The following is a 12,987-nucleotide window of genomic DNA, read 5'->3' on the forward strand; positions in this document are numbered from 1 at the left end:
TGTAGTAACCAAAACAGCATGTATTGATATAAAAGCAGACACATAGACCAATGGAACAGAATAGAGAACTCAGAAATAAATTCACATATTTACAGCCAACTGATTTTCAACAAAAGCACCAAGAACATACAGTGGGGGAAGGGAGTCTCTTTAATAAATGGTGCTGGGAAAACTGGGTAACCAACCATATGCAGAAAAATAGTATTGGTAGATTTTGTCTGTGTGCTTATTTGAGTTGATTGTACTGCGTGGGAACTGGACAGCTAACTCCCTAATTAGCATTAATATTTTCCCAGAGATTATTTGGCTGTCAAAGTATAGTAAGAAGAAGACCTAAAATAGGGTCCAGAAGTCTGATAGAGAAATACAGGTGAGGCTGGTGTGGTGGCTCACACCTATAATTCCAGCACTTTGGGAGGCTGAGGCAGACAGATTGCTTAAACCCAGGAGTTTGAGACCAGCCTGGGCAACATAGTAAGATCCTGTCTCAAAAAAATTAAAAAAGAAAATAGAAATACAGGTGAGAGGGAGAAGCAGCAGGACAAAATGTGTAAAATAGAAGAGAACTTTTGATAGAAGTGATAGTAAAGGAAAGACAAACCTATGGACTGGGAGCATCAAGAAGACATTAAAGGGACTGGGGTGATAGAAGAGGCCTAGAGGGACACTGCATCCTCCCCTGGTTAACCTGGGCGGGCCCTGCAGGATCAGGTGGCATGCTTGCACCTTGCAAGCATGTTCTTATTTTGTCCAGAATGTCTCTCTGGCCCCCTCTTTTCCTCCAGATGTCATTCTGTTCCTTCACATTTCTCTCGTCATACTCTGACTGGGTCATTTTCTGCGTCTCCTTTTGCCCCTGTTCTTCCTCTCCCCACAGCCCTGCTATGTGTGGATGCCTGTTGTGTGTGGAACAGAGGCACACAGCACCTTGCTTCTCCTGCTGTACACCCCCGTGAAGAACTTTCTTGATACTCTCTGTTAGTAACTGGGCACATCCCCTCCGGGAGCTTGCCATGACTCATTGCCGTGGCCCCACTGCTCGGCTCTGCCTGTTTCATGACAGCCTCAGATGTCTTGGGTGAGAAGAGTCCTCCAGGAGACGTGGGCTGATCACTTCCCTCCAGAGGCCCCATATGTGGCTGTGGATGGGGGGGCCTCTCAGTCTTTCAGCCTGTTCTCGGCAGGGCCAGCCCTGCCCTGGCTCTTGGGACTCCACCCTCTCTGGTCTGCTCACAACCTTTAACCTTTAGAGGACTCTTCTTTCTCCTGTGTGATTCTCTCCCTTTCTACTGTTGTAGGAACTTTCACGTTAGGAAATATGCCCAATTGGGCCCCTGGCCCCCACTCTAGCTACTGCTCCATTCATTTGCTCTTCTATGCCACCTTTGTCAGCAGAGCTGTCAGGGCACGCTGTCTGTTTTGTTGCCTGTCCTCTGAAGCTGCCTTGGACTTACATGTGTTGAGGGGCGTGTTAGAGGACTTGGCCAGAAATTTGCTACCAGTCTCTGGGCATTTAGTTGCTTCATAGTGGGGGGTCACGATGTGCCTCTGACTTCTTGTCTTGCTCCTCTGGAGTAAAACTCACAACTCTTCCCAAACTTTCTGAAGCAGTCATCAGCAGCCACAATTTGTTAATTCCATTTGTTTCCCGAATCTCACTCTCTCCAGGAAGCCAGCCTGCACCCCACCGGCCCCTGCTCCCATCCCTCTTCACTCTGCTCTCTTTTCCCGTGGTGCGTATCACTCACGTAGTGTGATGTATTTGCTACATTGATTATTGTCTGCTTCTCCCTGCTAGAATGTCAGCTCTACAGAAGTGGGGATTTGTCTCTCTCTCTTTTGTTTTTTTAAACTGTTCTGAGGCTTCTAGATCAGTGCCTGGTACCTAGGAAGCACTTAATAAATATTTGTGGAATGAGTGAAAGGAAGGCAAAAATCAATACAGAGTTTTATGGAGGCTTTTGACTCACAAAAGGGAATCTGAATATCTCAGAATAACCCTCTTCCCACTCACCCTGTCCTACCACCTGTCTGTCACAGAGATAGCACCACCGTTCTCCCTCCTGTACAAACCATGCTCTATTCTTGATTATCCTTTACCGTTATGTCCAGCTGAAGCTGTCTAAAATACCTGGAATATATTGCTTCTCTCTTTTTCTCCCTACTGCCACCACTTTAGTTCAGGCCATCTTTAGCTCTCCTCTGGTCCACAGCAAAAGCCTCCGGACCAACCTCCCCGTGTTCCTGTTGCCTCCTCAGTCCCTTCTCTGTGGGACAGCCAAGTGAGTGGTCACGTAGGGTTTTGGCTCGCTGCTGTACAGTGACGCAAACAGAAGAGAAGTTTATTTCTGCCTCAGTAACAGGTCAGAGGTGCAGGGTCTAGAGCTATCACAGTAGCTGTACGTAAGCTCATCCAGGGGACTGGGTTACTTCCATGTGGTTCTTCTACCAGCTTCTAGGGATGTTGTTCTCTGCTGTGTGGTCAAAGTTGGGCTCACCACCACCATGTCCAAAATTCAGTTGGGGGAAAGAGGAAGTAGAAAGCAATTTTCTTTTTTTAAAGGACAGTGCCCGGAATTATGGTCATTGCTTTCTGTCACATTCCATTGGCTGGAACTTAGTCTTATGACCAGACCTTGTCATCAGGGATCTGGAAAATGTAGTCTTCCCAGGTGGCCATCTGACCAGCAGTAACTCCAGGGGTTCTGTTGTTAAAAGGAGGAAGGAGAGAGTGGACTCTGGAGGTTACACAGCAGTCTCAGCCACATGTAGAGCGGATCACACATATCATGCCCTTACTTGACAACCTTGGTGGCTTTTCACTGTACATGGAGAAAAATTCGAACTCCTTACCATGCATATCCAGCCCTGCACAATCTGGCCCCTGCCGCTTTCACCAAGCCCTTTCTTGTTTTACTTTACCTCTCTCCATCTGGCCAGTACTTCTCATCCCTCAGTTCTCTGCACAGGTATCTCCCAGAGAGGTTGCCCCTGTCATCCCCCAGCCATGGTGGCTTCTGTCATTGTGCTGATTTTGTTTGTTTTCTTGTTGTTTTATCCAGTGACCCCACTGGAATGTCATCTCCATAAAAAAGGGACCACATTTGTTTTGTTCACTGATATGTCCCACCTCTGCTACAGTGTTGGGTGCAGATGCATTGAAGTCTTGTTTGATTCATATTGATACTTGTGCTTTTTTTTTTCCCTTCTAGGACACGAGAGACTTCCTAAACAGGTAAGAGTCTCCTCTCCACGGCGTACCTCATCCCCCTTGTTGATGTTCCCTCCCCTTCTGACCAGGTCCATTTGAATCATGGGGAGTGGTGTGGTGCCAGAGGTACTCACATCCCCATGGTTCATCCTGATGCCCTTCTGAGGAGCAGGACACATCCTTGAGAACTGGAGACTTGCTCTCCTCCTTATGAGTTCTCTGTGTAACCCCAGCTCCTTGGCCCACTGGCCTTATTTGAGGTGGGACAGAGCAGAGAGGTTAGAAACATGGCTTAGGAGACAGAGCGCCCTGGATGTGGAGTCTACTGATGGTCTGAAGCCCTGGCTCAGCTGGTGTCTTTGGGCCACTGTTTTTCTGTCACTTGTCTGGGGACAATCATACCTTTCCTCTCCGCTTCGTAATTGCCATGAGGATTGAGAGATAAATATGAAGGAAAGTAAGAAGAGCTGAGTAACAGGTTGTTACGTCTGTCATCTTCTCAGGTATCCACGGAAGAAGTTCTGGGTTGGGAAACCCATCGCTCGAGTGGTTAAAAAAAAGACCGGAGAATTCTCAGATAAACTCCTCTCTCTGCAGCGAGGCCTGAGGGAATTCCAGGGTAAGGGTTGGGGAGCGCCCAAAGGGTGGGAGTCAGAGCAGGGCTACCTCGTAGAAAGAGGGCAGCCGGCTCCTTTCCATCACCTTGTCGAGTCTCACTCTTCTGAGGGCCTCCTGCCTTAGAAATGGATCCCTATCAGGAAATTGATACCGCCCAAGCAAGAAATGGGCTCATGCATTTGCGGGACTTGAGTCATTGCTGTCCTTTTTTCTCCCCAGGGAAACTGCTGAGAGACTTGGAATATAAAACAGGTGAGTGTCGAGAGGGTGGTTCCCAGATGTACATCAAATATGGAAAACTCTGCCTGCAGAGATTCTGACTGCCCCCTTTTTCCCCAGGTAGCCCCTTTTGCAACAGGAAGAATTTCCCAGCTGCAGGGTAGAACCCCCCCTCCCTCCTTGCACTTTCTAATCGGCCTACTCTTTAGTCTACTGAGGCCTCTGCTTGCTAGTCTGACCCTTCTCTGCCCTGTGTTTGCTTTTACTTTTCCTATCCTCACAGGTCCCACCACCAGTCCTTTTCCTGTGGCCGAGCTTTCTCTCATCTTCCTGTCTGCATGGCTCCTATGTTCAGAGCAAACAGCAGGGGCAACCTAAGGGCAGAGGCCATATCCACCAGAGGCCCCACTAGTGTGCTTCCTCTCAGCCCTGCAGTTAGTTTGTACACTGCATACCAACCACCAAGGAGCACCATCCGCATAGACCAAGATGTGAGTGGTGCCCCTTGGATTGTGGACTGGTGGTCTCCTCCTGGCCCACTTTCACACTTGCTTTCCTGAGAACCACTGAGGATGTCGAACTGTCTGCAAGCAAACGAGGCCCTGAGCGCTCCATCTAGTTCACAGGATAAAATCCCACAGCAGAACTGAGTTAGCAGTGGTTAAACCTTAAGTGGTTGTAGCTTCTTTAATAATGTCTAAGCTGTCTGTGAATACCGTCAAATTCTACCCATCAGGTTATTCTAATTATAGAGAATCCTATGAGGATGATGGTGAGGATTATCCCACTCTGTCAGTACATGTTCAGGGTTTCTTGAACCATCTTACAGAGCAGCCTGGTGGTTTTGAAAATGAAACTGAACAGTTTGCAGAGACCCTGAATGCTTGTGTTACAACAGATGATTCTTTGCAAGAACTTGTGGAACTCAGAGGACACATCTGTCCCAAATTTCTTTTTTTTCTTTCTTCTTTTGAGATGGAGTCTTGCTCTGTCACCCAGGCTGGAGTGCAGTGGCGCAGTCTCGACTCACTGCAAGCTCTGCCTCCCAGGTTCACACCGTTCTCCTGCCTCAGCCTCCCAAGTAGCTGGGACTACAGGCGCCCGCCACCATGCTTGGCTAATTTTTGTATTTTTAGTAGAGATGGAGTTTCACCGTGTTAGCCAGGATGGTCTCGATCTCCTGACCTTGTGATCCACCTGCCTCGGCCTCCCAAAGTGTTAGGATTACAGGCGTGAGCCACTGTGCGCGGCCCCAAATTTCTCTTACATGGGAGCTCGCCTGTGTAATCACCTGGCCCATCATCTGACAGCACATAGAGTAGCACCTTCCGCAAATTTCTACTTCAAGGATGTTGGACTGAATATGACATTAAAGATCAAGCTGCAAAAGGGGATGAAGTTACTCCAAAACTATTTCATGCATTTGTACCCTTTCTGGGAGAGCTTTACGTAACCTGGAGATCAGAGGAACAAATGGACAGGTTACAAGGGCAGATATTCTTCAGATTGGTCTTTGGGAGTTGCCGAATGCCTGAATGCCCTCTTTTCTAATCCCATGGATGACAGCTTAATTTGTGCAATAAAATTGCTGAAGTTGACAGGGTCCGTTTTGGAAGATGCTTGGAAAGAAAAAGGAGGGACTGATATGGAAGAAATTATTTAGGAAACTGAAAATGTTGTTATAGATGCAAACTGTGGCAGAGACGTGAAGCAGATGCTCTTGAAGCTTGTAGAGCTCCAGTGTAGTAACTGGGGTAGAGTCCATGCAACTTCATCATACAGAAATGCAACACCCGGAAAAGATCCCAATTGCTATGTGAATGAACCAGCATTTTATACATCTCATAGTGTTCGTTTCACTGCAGCTGATCCAGATTCCCAAGAGGCATATCAAGAGTTACTTGAAAAAGAGGACTTTTTTTCTAGATTATGAAGAAAGTGGAACAGATTTATCAGGGGCTGGTGATCCACACTTGGATGATATTGATGATGAGTTGGACCCAGAGATCCAGAGATAGAGGAAGCTTATGAAGTTTTGTTTGGAGTCAGAGCATAAGCGAAAACAGTAAAGTTAAATTTCAGTATATCATGTTTATAAAGCAGTTTAGTTATGGTGATTTAGCAGAATACAAAGCCAGAAAATGTGTCACACTTACACCAAATGAAGGATGTTAAGTTATGTTACTAATATATGCAACTTTAATTTTGTTTAACACTGTCTGCCAAAATAAATTTTATTCCCTCTAACTTAAAAAACAAAACAAAACAGTGATGTTGTTTTTTTTTTTTTTTCCCCTTGTCCCCACAGTGAGTGTCACCCTGGACCCACAGTCGGCCAGTGGGTACCTGCAGCTGTCAGAGGACTGGAAGTGCGTGACCTACACCAGCTTGTACAAGAGTGCCTACCTGCACCCCCAGCAGTTTGACTGTGAGCCTGGGGTGCTGGGCAGCAAGGGCTTCACCTGGGGCAAGGTCTACTGGGAAGTAGAAGTGGAGAGGGAGGGCTGGTCTGAGGATGAAGAAGAGGGGGATGAGGAGGAAGAAGGAGAAGAGGAGGAAGAAGAAGAGGAGGCTGGCTATGGGGATGGATACGACGACTGGGAAACAGATGAAGATGAGGAATCGTTGGGCGATGAAGAGGAAGAAGAGGAGGAGGAAGAGGAGGAAGTTCTGGAAAGCTGCATGGTGGGGGTGGCCAGAGACTCTATGAAGAGGAAGGGAGACCTCTCCCTGCGGCCAGAGGATGGCGTGTGGGCACTGCGCCTCTCTTCTTCCGGCATCTGGGCCAACACCAGCCCTGAGGCTGAGCTTTTCCCAGCACTGCGGCCCCGGAGAGTGGGCATCGCCCTGGATTATGAAGGGGGCACTGTGACTTTCACCAACGCAGAGTCACAGGAACTCATCTACACCTTCACTGCCACCTTCACCCGGCGCCTGGTCCCCTTCCTGTGGCTCAAGTGGCCAGGAACGCGCCTCCTGCTGAGACCCTGAACCCTGACATCTGCCCCTGGCCTGAGCACCTGGAGCAGGGGACCCCATATCCACTGGCAGCCACCTCCCCGTCACTCTAGCCCCCTGAGATCTCACTCAGTGCTGTTGTTCCATCTACTGCCCTAATGGGGCTCTTCTTCCACATCCTGCTGGTTTCCCAAGGGAACTTCTGACCCTGGAGTCCATGAGGGCTCCTTTCCTTTTTGACCACTACCTTGGCCCCAGCTCTGCACTCTGTGGAGTAAGGGCCTGACACAGCATTTTCTTGCCCACGGTGGCAAGACCTTGGAAAAACCAGTTGATTACGCCTAAGATCATTTTGCTGTCCTTAAACCCCACAGGTTCCTTCTTGCACAAATCCACTCTGCTGCCCGCCTTCCCTGGCGTTTTAAACAGACCTACCCCACTCCAACTCAGAGTTAAGCATACACGGCAATGCTGAAAATAAACAATGAAAATCCACTGAGGCTTCCCAAGCCATTTAAGGCCTGGAGTACCAGCGCATATCATCTCATGGGGTCCAGAGTGGAGTCCAGGCTTCTCTGAAACCAGGGCTGAGTGTATTTCCGTTGCCAAGGATGTGGGACTCCCTGGAGCTATCTGTGGTCTTAGAGAAGGATCCAGACATACACGGCTTTGGGGTACCAGCTGTGATCACTGATCAATCAATTATCTCTGGATTGGTCCTTGTGGGGGGAGTTTTAAGAATCCAGAACATCTTGCTCTTGATTAGCACATCCAGAAACACCAAGACAAATATCCAGTGGAACAGAACCTCCCCTGCCTGGGGAGTTCTGACCACGTTCCCCAGCAGGGTGTTAATCTTCTGTCCCTGGCCCTACTCAGCATCCAGGTTCCACTTTCCTAGGAGAGAGTGGAGATGGAAAGACAGGGAAAGGAAGGCAGCAGGAGGCCACAAGTCCACCAGGTCTTCACGTCAAGAGAGGGAGTAACGTGTCTTCTCATTGCCCACAGACCCAGCCTCTGTCCAGGCGCCCCTCATGGCCACAGTTTAACACAAGCTCCCCTGCTCCAGCCAAATTGATCTCCCAGTCTTGACCTTACCCATTCCAAATGCTCTGCCAGTCCCTGTTCATCCAAGTTTTAAGACCTCCACCCTGTTCTAAGAGACTGTTCCGGGTCTCAGTGGTCTCTTGACCACCATTGTCTCAGAGCTGCCCACTTTGTGTGTGCCACATGCTGCCTGAGTCACATGTACATCTTATTTCTGCCTCTAGTTTTGTAAGCTCCTGGAGGGCGGATAACATCTTATACTACTCTTGTATTCTGATGGCACCTAGTGCAGTGCTGGGCACAGAGTAGGTGCTCAATAAAGACTTGTTGAATGAATGGCCTGGAGATGTATATCTGTAGGATCTATATTGTATCTCAAATGCCACCAGACCTCAGTCTGGCTACAGAGAAATTCCACTGATAGCAGTAGCCGAAGGTTTTCCTTCTGTGCCTCCTGTAACTGTGTAACTTTGCTTTTTGTTCTCTGCACACGTGAAAAGTCCCTCAAAAAGAGCCTACTGCGGGACACAGACCATTTGTTGCGTGGCTCCGCCTTGTTATTCCTCCTGCAGTGGTGCCCTTGAGCTGAGGTCCAGCGTTTTGGAGCAAGTGATGACTCTCCCTGAGAAGGGAGACATCCAGTATAGCACACCCAAAATTCTTCCTTGGAAAATAAGCACTGCCCCCAGAGGAAATAGAATGTGCAGCCTTGCCTCCTAACACGGTCAACTGTTTTTCTTGTCCTTTCTGATTTTTTTTTTTTTGAGATGGAGTCTCGCTCTGTCACCCAGGCTGGAGTGCAGTGGCGCGATCTCGGCTCACTGCAAGCTCCGCCTCCTGGGTTCATGGCGTTCTGCCTCAGTCTCCCGAGTAGCTGAAACTACAGGTGCCCGCCACTGTGCCCGGCTAATTTTTCACTTTTAGTAGAGACGGGGTTTCACCATGTTAGCCAGGATGGTCTCAATCTCCTGACCTTGTGATCCCCCCGCCTCAGCCTCCCAAAGTGCTGGAATTACAGGCATGAGCCACCGCACCCAACAGTTTTTTCTGATTTTTTAAATTGCCATCTTAAAAATGGAAAAGGGAGGATTATACAAAACTACCTGTAAAATTACGCTAGTGGCAAAGAGCATATTCTCTGTTCTCTCATTTGTGGACTCGTAAGTTTTCCCTTTTTATTTTTTGTATTCATAGCTTTTAGTTTTTTATAACTGTACTTGCATATATGGTAAACTATTTCTACAGTGCTTCTTACAAATAGGCACATTTTGCTGACCCCATTCCTCCCTCCAAAGACCCAGTTCATACCTTTTAGCAAACTGTTTTGTGTTTACCTTGGTTTTTTCTAAATAACTCGTGTTTGGGGCCTTATCCTCTCATTTCCCACTGTGGAGCAGGAAGATGTAGCCCTCTGCTCACTCTGTCATTTATCACACACACAGACATTCTCTTCCATCCATCACCATCCTTTCAATGTGGTACTAACTGGTTAAACAAGTATTCGGTGTGCTTGTTATTACATCTGTGTAAAAGCTATTCACACCTGGGCTGTGCATGTGGCCACGATCATTTCTCCTTCCTGCAGAACTTTTTGTCTTCCTGGAGTTCCTTTTCCCTTTTTGCATCATTTCCTATGTCTTTATTACTTATTGTACTCCAAACTCCTTCACGGTTGTCAAAATCTCCAGGTCCTCATTCACCAGGTGCTCTTACCAGTTTTGTCTTGATGCATCTCTTAAGCCTCCTGGCCTTGAATCTGGAATAGCTGCTTCCTCACCTGTACATGGCTTCCTGGATATTCCTTCACCATCATACTGGGGGTCCTAGATTGCTTCTATTTCTTTATCCTATGTTTTCTCTCTTAATTTACTTCATTTTGGAGGAACATTTTCTAGGAGCTTTCTGAGAAATGGTGCATGGAAGTTGAATTTTTAAAATGTTGAATATCTGGAAATATCTTCATCCCACTTTTATACTTAATTAGGTTCCTTAAGTTTAGGATTCATGGTTGAAAATAATTTTCCTTCAGAATTTCAAAAGCATTGCTCCACTGCCCTCTGGCATCCTTTGTTGTTGAGAATTCTTGTGACACCCTGAGTTCTGATCCTTTGTATATGGTCTGTTCTTTGTTTTTGTTTTTTACCGGAAACTTCGGGTCTTGTCTGTGTTCTTACTCTTCTCCTCCTCCTCCGTTTCCTCCCTTCTCCTCTCTCTCTGTAGTCCCCCTCCTTTCGTCTTTTAGAGACAGGGTTTCACTCTGTCTTCCAGGCTTGAGGGCAGTGGTGCAGTCATAGCTCACCGTGGCCTCGAAGTCCTGGGCTCCAGTATTCCTCCCATTTGAACCTCCCGAGTAGCTACAGGAGCATGCCACCACACCCGGCTAATTTGTTTATTTTTTGTAGAGATGGGGTCTTCCTATATTGTCCAGGCTGGTCTCAAGTGATGCTCAGCCTCCCGGTGCATTGGGATTGGACGCATGTGACTCCATGCCCTTACTCTTAGATTTCTTGATGTTACTTTGTATGAGCTTTTCCCTCCGTTGTGCTGGTTAAATCAGTGGGCTCTTTCATTCTGGAAATGTGTAGCTTTTCAGTTTCATTCTAGAAACGTTTAGCTTTTCAGAATAAAATTTCTGGGAAATTTAATTGAATTATCATTATTATTTTTCGAGATGTAGTCTTGCTCTTTTGTCCAGGCTAGAGTGTAGTGTTGGGGTCAGAGCTCACTGCCGCCTAGGAACTCCTGGGCTCAAGTGATCCTCGTGCCTCAGCCTCCTGACTAGCTGGGATTACAGGCATGAGCCACCACAACTGGCTGAATTTTTATTATTTTAGAGATACGATCTTGCTCTGTCACCTAGGCTCTAGTTGTGGTGCACTCGTAGCTTACTGTGTCCTTGAACTCCCGGGCTCAAGTGATACTCCCACCTCGGCCTCCCAAAGTGCTGGGATTACAGGCGTGAGCCACTACGCCCAGCCTGAGTTATTTCTTGTTGACTTTTCCCCCTATTTTCTCTGTTCTTTCAAATCTGTTGTCTCTAGGCTTCATATGTCTCCTGAATTCATTTATTAAGTGCCCGTGATGTGCCGGGATGTTTCTAGGTTACAACAGTGCTAACTTTAACAACGTTTCTGCACTCATGGAGTTTATATTCCAGCAGATGGTGACAGGCAATACGTTAAAATTGAAAAAAAAAAAAAGTAATTAGTACTATGCAGGAAACTGAAAGAAGTCTGTGATAGATGGTGATCTATTATCTATTTTATAATGTGTGATCAGAGAGGAGTTCCCTGAGAAGATGGCATGAGAGCTGAAATCTGAATAGTGAGAGGGAAGGTCTAAGATCACATCAGCTAGAGGGAACAGCAAAGTCCTACGGCAGGGACAAACTGGGTACAAAAAGACTGCATTTAGAGCATGGGTATGGGAGAACAGAAAGAGCCATAGGTTTTTTTGTTTTTGTTTTTGTTTTTTTTAAAATAGAGACAGAGTCTTGCTCCGTTGCCCAGGCTGGAGTGCAGTTTCGTGATCTTGGCTTACTGGTAACCTCCACCACCTGGGTTCAAGCGATTCTCTTGCCTCAGCCTCCCGAGTAGCTGGGACTGCAGGCGCACGCCACCACATCTGGCTAATTTTTTTGTATTTTTAGAAGAGGTGGGGTTTCGCTACGTTGACCAGGCTGTTCTCAAATTCCTGACCTCAGGTGATCCACCCGCCTTGGCCTCCCAAAGTGCTGGGATTACAGGCATGAGCCACCGCGTCTGGCCAGCCATAGATATTAAAGTGGAGACGTAAGCAGGGATGAATCATGTCGGGGCCTTGTGGACCATGCGAAAGAGTTTGGATTTTTTTTTTTCTAAGTGCAATGGGAAGCTACTGAAGTGTTATAAACAGAGGAGTAATTATGCAATTTAGTAAGCAAATATTGAACACATGTGCTAGGTACTGTTCTGGGTACTTGGCATGCATCAGTTTTTAAAAAGTTCCTTTCTTGGCCGGGCGCGGTGGCTCAAGCCTGTAATCCCAGCACTTTGGGAGGCCGAGACGGGCGGATCACAAGGTCAGGAGATCGAGACCATCCTGGCTAACACGGTGAAACCCCCGTCTCTACTAAAAAATACAAAAAACTAGCCGGGCGAGGTGGCGGGCGCCTGTATTCCCAGCTACTCGGGAGGCTGAGGCAGGAGAATGGCGTAAACCCGGGAGCCGGAGCTTGCAGTGAGCTGAGATCCGGCCACTGCACTCCAGCCCGGGCGACAGAGCAAGACTCCGTCTCACAAAAAAAAAAAAAAAAAAAAAAAAAAGTTCCTTTCTTCAAGGAGTTTACATTCTAGAAAGGAGAGATAGACAAAAATAAGTATAAAAGTGTTAGAAATAACAATAACAATAAACACTTAATAAAATAAGTAATAAGTGTTAGAAAATAAGTGCAACAGACAAAGAAAAAATACAATTACTTAAAAAAAAATCTATTTGGAGGAAGTAGTCAAGATGGCTGAATAGATGACACTAGTATGTGCCTCCTTCATGGAGAGGAACCAAAATAGCAAGTAGATATGCGCACAGCATCAATCATCTAAGAGAACACTAGGATTCAATAGAGAAGTTACAGGAAACACTGAAAGCAAGGAGAGCAAGGCAAGGCAGTTTGCTCAGCCAGGATTGCCGGGGACCTGGGAGAAGCTCCTGGATGTGGAGAAAGGGTAACAGAGAAACCTCCAGGATCCATACTCCCACCACAGGCTTTTACAGTCTTAGCAATGAGAGAATTTCTCAATCCTTGTGGGCTTCGAGCCTAATACAGGGAGCTGCCTAGAAATCAACAGAAACATTGCTCCAGAGAAGGAAGTCACGCAGAGTCCCACAGGCATCTGAGCCCACAGCAGCTTCAGTTTGGTGCCATTCTGAGAACCTCGCTGCCTGGGGTCTATGTC

General features: G+C 47.1%; 1 protein-coding gene and 1 pseudogene across 1 annotated transcript in view; both read left to right on the forward strand.

The window, feature by feature from the left end:
- TRIM26 (tripartite motif containing 26) overlaps window positions 1–7,056 on the forward strand; it is a 35,001-nt gene extending 27,945 nt beyond the window's left edge. The window contains exons 7-10 of the mRNA XM_011945053.1: window positions 3,213–3,235; window positions 3,715–3,830; window positions 4,049–4,081; window positions 6,357–7,056. Coding sequence (XP_011800443.1) covers window positions 3,213–3,235; window positions 3,715–3,830; window positions 4,049–4,081; window positions 6,357–7,039 — 855 coding nt within the window. The 3' untranslated portion in view covers window positions 7,040–7,056. The remainder of the gene's footprint in view (window positions 1–3,212; window positions 3,236–3,714; window positions 3,831–4,048; window positions 4,082–6,356) is intronic.
- LOC105513985 lies at window positions 4,621–6,117 on the forward strand (annotated as a pseudogene).
- Window positions 7,057–12,987: the final 5,931 nt, after the last annotated feature.

The sequence above is a fragment of the Colobus angolensis genome, unplaced genomic scaffold, assembly GCF_000951035.1.
Source record: "Colobus angolensis palliatus isolate OR3802 unplaced genomic scaffold, Cang.pa_1.0 Scaffold238, whole genome shotgun sequence".
NCBI lineage: Eukaryota > Metazoa > Chordata > Mammalia > Primates > Cercopithecidae > Colobus > Colobus angolensis.